The sequence below is a fragment of the Acipenser ruthenus genome, chromosome 25 (genome assembly GCF_902713425.1).
Source record: "Acipenser ruthenus chromosome 25, fAciRut3.2 maternal haplotype, whole genome shotgun sequence".
NCBI classification, from domain to species: Eukaryota; Metazoa; Chordata; class Actinopteri; order Acipenseriformes; family Acipenseridae; genus Acipenser; species Acipenser ruthenus.
The window spans coordinates 10,512,671-10,522,330 of NC_081213.1; the positions used below are offsets into that span (position 1 = coordinate 10,512,671).

Below are 9,660 nucleotides of genomic sequence, written 5' to 3' on the forward strand. Positions count from 1 at the left end.
AGTGGTACATACTGGCCGTGGGGTCAGGCCAGTTTATCCAGGAGAGTGAGGCGGTTTCCTGAATTCCACCCAGAGCTCTGGGGCACATGTGATTAGAGGACAGTTTCCATTGATGTTTCCCCCCACAAAAGCATGTTCAAAGCATAGCCGGGACAGTCACCAATCATCCCCCCCCCCCCCCCCCATGCGAAACTGACTCACCGGTGATGCCCACCCAGCAGGAAAAACACGTGTTATTTGACTATTCAGACAGACACTGCTTCCAATGCATTTGCAAGAATCATTTGTTCATAACAGAATTAAACACAAATGCATGAGTCTCAAATAACACACATCCTCCTGTATCAAAGAGTCTCACAGGTCACATGATTGCATAACTGGTTTAGTTAATTGAAACAGTAGAAATTACACCAGTTAAAACACAAAAAAAAAAAAAAAAAAGTCTGCACAAAAATGACTTGTATACCTAAACTAAATGAAAAGGCAAGACATGTTTGTAGATGGAATAAGGGGAATAAATAAAAAAAAAAAAAATAAAAAAATAAAACACAGCAACCATGGGAAACCGTTAACTAGAACTTTATTTGCAATGGATACAAATATTTGAATGGAATTACGTGTATAAACAGAGCAGAGCAGTCAGGCAGTAGGAAAGGCTGAAACAGGAGTGTGCGAGGGACCCATATCGTCCATCGTGCTCTGTGCTGGCGTGGTGGGGGAGGACTCACGCTGCCTTCTCATAGATACGTGTGCTCACCACTGTTCCCATAGTCAGAGTCTGCAAAGAAACACAAGCCAGGCAAGTGAGAGGAGTGTGCAGAGCCTCTCCCTCAGTGGAACTGCTCAGCCACCACCGCCTGTCTCCAGCCACGCCAAGAGCAGGTCCACTCGCATCACTCAGACAAGAAAGTCACAGCAACACACACAAAAACACTCCCCATGTGCATGTTGGAATGCTGCCCCCCCAATCGTCTGCATATTACACTGTAACCAGGGTTCACTCTGCCCTCACAGCACATGTTGCTTTACTCACCAGGGTGAGCTTGCCATCCTTTATCTCCCTCACCAGCGTCGTCTCTTTGCCATCCCATGTCTGCTTGTGGACCAGCTGCCCCCCATCGAGCGTGACCAGAGACTGTGGAGGAGAGGGGACCCTTAGTACTTGCAGCCTTACTAATCTGGATCACATCTATATTGGTGCTTGAATAGAAGTCTCCAAGCACAACTATACCTTCACTTTGACTTCCAGGGCTGGGACATGCATCCCAGAATTGTACAAAGCTGTCATCCCCACACTGCCAAAGCCTTGCACCTCGGACCATTTCAGGAGCTGCTATATGCAGGAGTGTCTAAACTGTGCAACTGCTGCATGTGTCAGTGACCAGGACGCTGTCCTCTATGACAGGTCTACCATACTGAAGTAATTGTATATAGAGACAAAAAAATAAAAATAAAGGGCACGCGACGATGTCATTCTGTTTAGAAAAACATCCTTGATCATGCATGTGCAGCACAGGATGTTGAAGTGATCACAACGAGCAATCCTACACCGTATATGAAAAAGGACATCCTGCTACAATGTCAATACGAGATGTGCTGCATGCAAGTATATTTTAAAAAAAAAATAAGCCTGACTGGGCAACACTGCTCCTAAAACAGTAAAAGGAGGGATGTACATTAATTTCAGACCACAAATACTGGTTCACACTTGCTCTAATATGTATTGGTCTTAATGCATTGCCCTGGATTGACCTTTTTTTAGGTTCCAGAATGCATATAAAATGACCCACTCTTAAATGAACTGTTAGTAGTAAAATTACTTGACATTTCAAATCATGGAAAAAAATTCTTAAAGCCTTTCCTTAGAGGTGGTATGAAGACACACCACCCTTCAGTTCAATTGAATAGAGCCCAGCATCTTCCTATTGCAGGGTCAACGCAGTCCCATTACAGCTGCAGTCATGCTCACCGAGGGGCGTCGCAAACTAGGACTTCAACCCCATGATCCTTTCAAAACGGCTTTGCTAGGCTTCCTCACAATCAATCTAAATCTGGGAAGGTTGACTGAGCTTGTCATTAGAGTCCCTGCACTTCATTTGAGTTTGGAATGGCCTTGTACACGTATGAAGCGGGCTAGAAATAAGACTAGCATTGCATAGCAGTTTGAAACATTCCTGATTTTACTAGGAGTTTAAAAGAGGACATCTGAGCTGGTTTCCCATACACTGTGGCTAATCCGCCTCATTAAGACCAGGAAAAGGAGAAACTGCTTTGCATTAGGAGTCTTGTATATCCCTGGATTGTTGGATGTCTTGCCTCACCTTGACCTTCCTGTCATCTCCGGTGGTCTCGTCGAACTCCTGGCCCAAGACGAAGCTGATCTCCGTGTTCTTGAAGGTGCTCTCTGTGCGCAGCGTCACTGTGTCCCCCGCCACGCTGATGATGGTGGTGGGCTTGGTCATGTTGGCTACCTGCCTGGTGGCGAAGCTCACACCTGCAGAACACAGAGTCCGTTAGGAGCAGAGCCGGGGGGAGGGGGGGGGGGGTGGTTGGTTCTTAAGCCTGCTCTGATGAGTGACGCTTTGCTCCTGGAATTGCTTCAGAAAGAGCTGAAACTCAAGAGCTTGGCGTTTCTGCATGCTTAAGCACATAATTGAATTATTTTTAAGTGCATGTCGTGTGGGTAATGTGTGAAGCTGATGTTCACAGGCTGTCATCTTGGCTGAAGATTCTTAAATCTCAAGTGACTCCCCAGTAAAATAAGATCACAGCACAGGGTCGAGCACAGGAACAGTCAGGCAATTTGCTCATGAAGCATCCCTTTTAATGTGGAATTAATTTACTTTTTCATGCAAATCTCACGCTGGAGACTTCAATCTTGAATGTTGCTCTAATTTGGCCTGGAGGCTCAAAGCAAAGCCACAGAGCAGCGCTGGGAGGAGTGCACTGGTCTGGATCACAGCTACTTGCACAGACAGGGAGACACAGCAAACCTGTAATGATTACAACACCCTGGAAGATTTGGGCCAGCTGAAGGTCATAACTATCTCGCATTTCTAATTTGTTGCATGTTTTTATTCCTCTCCCGCAGTTCTGCCCTGTGCAGTCAGCTGCATGCAGAATCAGGTCAGCATGGCCCTTGTCAAGGTGGAGTTGGTGCACTTGATCCTGTGTTTGCAGAGCTGGGACACACTGATCCCGGCACGCTTGGGTAAACTGAGAACCAGACCTCCACTCCCACTGCCTTTATCAGCAGACAAGTGAAGAAAACAAGCCTTCAAAAGAAACAAACTTCATTGTTCATGGTATTGTCTCACTGTGATTTAACCTTATTCCAATGCAACTAAATGTGAAACTATTGAATTCCATTTCCATATACCATTTCTTAAGTTCAGATTCTTGTTCAAATAGGCAACACTGCTTTAAAAAGCCCAGCCATATATAGATTTCATCACATTAGACTAGGGGTGCTAGTTTCCATTTAAACTTAATCATATTGAGAAAGTCTGTAACCAATCAGAAAAGCCATCACCTTAATTACAACATGCATTTAATGTGTAAAGCATCAAATAGCATATGGAAGAGATTGTAGAAAAATAATGAATATTCAAAATAGGTCTACACCAACCATTTGACTTGCATTGACAATTCAGAACATTTAGGACTTGGCCAGCATTTACCCTAAGCTATTGACCTATAGTATAACCACACAACTGCAAAGTTACTGTGGTATGGCTTCCAGAATTTACAATGCCTTGCCAAACTGCAATGCGCAAACATTTTATAATTTAAAATCATACAAGACAGAGCTATCTCCGCAATTACTTTTCACAAAGGAGGATACGGATAACATGCCCCACATGTCGACCAACTCCCCAGTAATGTTGTTGAAGCCGACACCCTGGGATCCTTCAAGAAACTGCTTGATGAGATTCTGGGATCAATAAGCTACTAACAACCAAACAAGCAACATAGGCCGAATGGCCTTCTCTCGTTTGTAAACTTTGTTCTTAGGCTCATTTGCTTGAGGGACCCAAGACACACAACTGTTTCATTTCAAAGTCAACAGTGCAAGTACCTGTCAAATATGAAAGAAAAAAAAAAAACTATTGTAATTGGCTGTATGCCTAGAGCACAAAACAAGAAGTCAAGTTAGTTACTGTGCCTAAGCTCTTTGACAAGCGATAGCAGAACTCCTGACTCACACCCTGGTCACACACCAGACTCCTGGATCAAACGTGAGGGAGCACACTGCTCTGAAACAAACTGCGACGTGCCCAGACTGAGGGGATGGTGGAGACGGCATGAAGGATTAAACAGAAGAGCACGGAGTTTCTAAACCTCACTTCAGAAACTGAACTCTAGTGTTACTCGTTTCACAGGTCGTCTGCCTGTGGAACTGGAAGTGCTTCAGTGGCACGTTAATGCTGGAAATTGCTTGAGACCATTTTGATTTGCATATAGCTGCTGGCAATATGTAGGAAAACCTGGATTTGATATCTATATAGATAGATGCACACACAATCTACACCATCCAGCATGTTAAATATGCAGCTTCACCCCCCCACCCCCGTTATAAAAATGTGTATTTCCTCAGTTTGCTCGGCATGTCACATGCATGAACCCCTGAACATATTGGAAAATACTTTGCATGTTTAAAAGTACTTCGATAATGCAGGTTTCTTCATATTAACAATACCAAGTGTGCGCTCCAATTGCAGCAGCCGCCCCCTCCCCCCCTTGCTTGCTTAAATGTCCACTCCAGGATGTGTTCTGGTCACAGAATAGATTGACCATGCTGGCGCTGAGCATTTGAGACCCCCTCCTCCCACGTGTCAGAGGACTGCAATATCAGACAACCACTTCAGTCAGTGGAAATTTAAAACAATTATATTGTGGTACATTATGCAAAGGTTTTTGTCAGATCTATTCATTAATGCATACTTGACAATTAACACCGACCTGGACATGCTAATCTTCACCGCACACTCACCTATTGCCTTCATGTACTCGTCAAAGTTCTTGGTGTCGACTATATTCCAGGTTCCAACGAAAGCATCAACCATGGTGTCAGAGGGGATCGGGCTTCAATCTCAAGGAAAAAAATACAAGCAATGACAGCCAAGTGAACGAGACAGAGAGAGAGAGAGAGACAGCAGCACAGTGCCCTTGTCTCTCTGCTTTATATACACACCCTGTGTAGAACAGTCACATGCTGGAAAGGGGCGGAGAGAGAGAGAGAGAGAGAGAGAGAGAGAGAGGAGCCATTAGGGAATGGGAGAATGACAGGGTGGGGGCAAACATGAGAAAAGGGGAGCGACAGGGGCCAGAGAGGGCAGAGTAGGACAAAGCATGAAAGAATCTCGAGGAGGGTGGGGGTGAGGCAGTCCTAGAGAGATTCCAGACACAAGCTGTCAGGGCTGTGCAGCTCCAGGGAAGGTCAGAGAGGTTGTACAGAGACAGGGTTACTGTGTCCTTGACTGCCATGGGAAACATGGCGAGAGTACTCATGCCAACCATCCTCACGTACTGCTCAGTGAGGGGGGCTGGAGGGCACTGCGCTGGAACGGTGCATGAGTGACCAGGAATATTCACCTTGCATTCCCCTGCCAATTACTGAACAAGAACACCAGCTGGTCAACATGCATTACTCCAAATGTTTGAAAAGCTAAATACAAATCTTAAACATGGAGTTGAGAATCAACACACACAGAACCTAAAAGACTTAAACAGAACCACTTGGTCCTAAACCAGGAACTACTTTCTTATTAAATTTACACCCTGTACCACAGGAGTTAGAAAATGGAAGCAAGACCCATCCCTTAAGCCAGGCTGCACAGACTCTTCACTGTTACAGCATCGGATGCTCACTTCTACTGGGAGTGCAAAACAAGCACCTTGGGGAACCCAACAGCCCCTCTAATCAAATGCTTGTTGCCGAGAGCCCCCCCCCCCCAGACACATTGGAGAAAAGCCTTGGAGAACCAGGGTGTGCAGCTTTATCAAATAACTGTTCAAAATGAAATAGTTCTTTGGATTAGGCTACAGCACTGCACCTTAAACACCACAAGCGATGAAAGGGCACAGCAGAGGCAGCCAGTGCCCAAGAAACCGGCTTCAGAAAGATACAGGAAAAAAAGGCAAGAGAAATCTTGTTCATCTACAGTTTGCAAAAAGATGCAGCATCTGAGGCATTTCGTTGAGCTAGGTTTTGTTTGAGAAAATGATCATTGATTTGACAGACGAGGGTGGGGCCGGGGAATACATGTTCCAAAAAGAACATCGGGGACTCTGCATTGTGCAAAAAAAAAAAAATTCAATAGTGCAAGCATTAATGAATCATTGTTCTAAAGGCTGCAACCCTACTTGGGTTCAAAAATAAAATTAGAGCTGTATATGAAGATCCGAACTGGGGTTACAGTAATATATGATCTGTGTTTGGAATGTGAATCAAACTGCTGATACCTCAGAATCTCAATTTATAACTTATGAACTGGAAGGCATTTTCTTAAACAATTAGTCAACATTCAGCAAATCTATATTTGCACTGTAGCAGTTTGCTCTATTCCTGGAATTAGGAGTTTAATAAGACACACCTGAGCTTGTTACACACTGTGGCTAAGCAATCTCAGAACACCTAAAATGTGAGACCGTTATTCATAGGGAGTCTTTTCCATCCCAGTTGTAAGATTGGGTACCTCATTGATATGGCAGTGGTTCAAACAATTTGACAGGACATTCATTTTAATTTAAAAAACAACATCAGATGAATCATAGAACACAGCTGTGAACCAACTGTAAACTCCCCTGCTTATTAACATGACTACACAATAGGAATGGAGTGACAAGGGGTCAAACTGTAGATCACGGCCGAATATAAACAGTGTAGCAGGGCCAGTTTCACATTAGACACCCAATTGGATCCAAGAAATGCGGGGGTAAAGGTAGGAGGATAGTTTCATCCCTTATCCCAGACCTCACTAATATGGACTTAAATCAAGGTAAAGCACTCACGATGCCGCGTCATTCCGACAAAAACATGCGGTAAACAGCGTTTAAAGAGATCTTTTCGAAACCCAAATAGGCAATTACTGAAGAATGGCAACCATTTTATAAACGTGTACTACTGTTGCAACACGGAGCTTGACATACTGAAATGTCCGCACAAAAATGCTTTGGTTTAGATACATGACAAGAGCTATAAAAAAAAAAATAGGTACTGTTAGTCTCACGTTCGTCAGTGCATCGGCTACTGGTACTTATCTATAACAAATGCCTATTATAAAACGGGTTAAAAACATAACGCTATTTCCCCGTTACCTCGTTTGGTTGCGTGTCCTGTGATGCGCGTTCCACGCTGTCACTCTATCCTCGCTCTGTGGATAGAACACCGGGTCAAGTGCGTCACGAGTGCAGTTTAAATAGTTTTTGCACCAGGAAATAATTAAGAAAAACAAATCAAATCTACATGTATATCAGTTATAGTTAGTATCCAGTCATGCAATGACAATTATATTAAATTATGTTAACTTGTAAATTAATATGTACATTAATATTGTGTGCGTTAAAAAAACAAAAACAACCGGCCACTTTAGTTCACTCCAACGCTGCTTTGTTAAAAGTAACCAGAGGGCATCTTAGCAAACCCCGCAATGGCTAATATGTGTGCAAACAGTTTCTAAAAATCTACAAAACTGTGGTAAACACAAGTGCATGCAAATAGAACATGTGGTAAACACCAGTGCATGCAAATAAAACATGTGGTAAACACCAGTGCATGCAAATAGAACATGTGGTAAACACCAGTGCATGCAAATAGAACATGTGGTAAACACCAGTGCATGCAAATAGAACATGTGGTAAACACCAGTGCATGCAAATAAAACATGTGGTAAACACCAGTGCATGCAAATAGAACATGTGGTAAACACCAGTGCATGCAAATAGAACATGTGGTAAACACCAGTGCATGCAAATAGAACATGTGGTAAACACCAGTGCATGCAAATAAAACATGTGGTAAACACCAGTGCATGCAAATAGAACATGTGGTAAACACCAGTGCATGCAAATAGAACATGTGGTAAACACCAGTGCATGCAAATAGAACATGTGGTAAACACCAGTGCATGCAAATAGAACATGTGGTAAACACCAGTGCATGCAAATAGAATATGGCCACATAATCGTGTAGTCTGATCTGAAACTGGAAATGTGAAAAAATGCCAAGTTATCAAAAAGTGCCCAGCCATTTAAAGTGGAGATATCAAAAACACAAGCCAAGTTTCAAGAAACCATTGGGGCAGCCTTGGCCAGCACCAAGCAAACAGGCACAGCTGTGAAAGCGGCAGGGGTCAAGGTTTCCTCAGTTGTAGCTTGGCTTGTGTTTTTGATGCAAGTTCCATCCGCTTTTATTCTGCCTATTTGCTTGCTGCTGGCCAAGGCTGCCCCAATTGTTTCTTCTAACTTAGCTTGTGGTTTTGATATCTCCATTTTAAATGGCTGGTCACTTTTGATAACTTGGCATTGTTTCACATTTCCAATGTGTTTTTGTTTCAGATATCACAACACGCTTGCAAACTGAAGGTTATAGTTTCAAATCCCACGCATGCCAGACCTTTTTTTTTCTATTTATATAAAAAAGTTATTTTTTGCAGGCAAATGTTCAATTTTAAAACATAAATAAATAATTTAATATAAATGATACAAACATCAAAATAAATGCGTTCCCTAGTATATTTCCATGTTGACAAAACAAGTTAATTGTCATTAAACTCGGATGTCCTGTAATATATATATATATATATATATATATATATATATATATATATATATATATATATATATATATATATGCATGGATAAACGTGCCTGGGGTCTGCAAAAATCTGCAAAAAAATACTGGAGAAAAAGAAAGAAGGACATTTTTACCTTCCTTTGGTGACTTATTTCTCTTACTGTATGACAGTATTGACTTTCTTCCTACATTTCACCTTAGAGTGTTGGGAACTGCAAATTAAAAGTGAGATGGTGCTTTTTGCTGATTTACTTTTGCTGCGCAAATACCCTGAAAACACGTAAATTATCCTTGCTGTATTGAGTCTGGCAGTTCTCGCGCTTCGCTGATAATAACTACAGTTCCTCTCAACCGCAATGTTGTTCCCTTTCAATTTGAAGACGACCACCAACGACATTATGTATGTGATATGCCTGCCCATTGGGTAGGTATTGCTGAGCTCTTTATATCAGAGCTGCCAATAGGTCCCTTCCTGGGGTGACGCACTCAGTCCCACCCACCGAGGGGTTAAAATCGTCATCCTGAGGAAGCCATTTCTCTTTTTCCTTCTCAAGACAGTACGGTAAGACCTCTGTGTTTAGCTGAGCGTGTTGACAGAAAAGAGTTTCAAGAATGTCGAGTCGATTGTATTTCCCTTGCATTTGTGCTGAAAGCCGGCTTGCCACTTTCCAGGAATCAGCGCCTCTCAAAAAAGCAGAGTCCCTTGTCTTTCTGTCTTTCAGCAGCCTTGCGTTGAAGGCTGCTCTTTCTTATACTGTCTGTCATGTGTGAGCAACTGTCTGTGCAGTCACCCTGCGTGAGAGATTGTCTATTTATTTCTTGGGAGAATACAGGTCCTCCACGGGGCTAGGCCTTGCCGCATC

At 43.0% G+C, this 9,660-nt stretch overlaps 1 protein-coding gene across 2 annotated transcripts; it reads right to left on the minus strand.

Moving 5' to 3' along the window:
- Window positions 1-563: 563 nt before the first annotated feature.
- On the minus strand, window positions 564-7,461 carry LOC117414014 (fatty acid-binding protein, heart). Of its 2 annotated transcripts, XM_058999614.1 has the most exons (5): window positions 7,321-7,461; window positions 4,994-5,092; window positions 2,322-2,494; window positions 1,034-1,135; window positions 564-778 (listed from the first exon to the last, which is right to left on the minus strand). In XM_058999614.1, the coding sequence occupies exons 2-5, from the start codon at window positions 5,064-5,066 to the stop codon at window positions 725-727; spliced, it is 402 nt and encodes a 133-aa protein (XP_058855597.1). In that variant the 5' UTR covers window positions 5,067-5,092; window positions 7,321-7,461; the 3' UTR covers window positions 564-724. The 2 variants fall into 2 exon arrangements, with proteins under 2 accessions (XP_058855597.1, XP_033879485.3); XM_034023594.3 differs by lacking the exon at window positions 7,321-7,461 and having other exon boundaries at window positions 4,994-5,171.
- Window positions 7,462-9,660: the final 2,199 nt, after the last annotated feature.

Coding starts and splice junctions, on each gene's coding strand:
- LOC117414014 (XM_058999614.1), bottom strand. CDS start 5,066: ATGGTTGATGCTTTCGTTGGAACCTGGAATATAGTCGACACCAAGAAC. Junction 2,495..4,993: donor CGAGTACATGAAGGCAATAG/GTGAGTGTGCGG, acceptor TGTGTTCTGCAG/GTGTGAGCTTCGCCACCAGG. Junction 1,136..2,321: donor GAGATGACAGGAAGGTCAAG/GTGAGGCAAGAC, acceptor TCTCCTCCACAG/TCTCTGGTCACGCTCGATGG.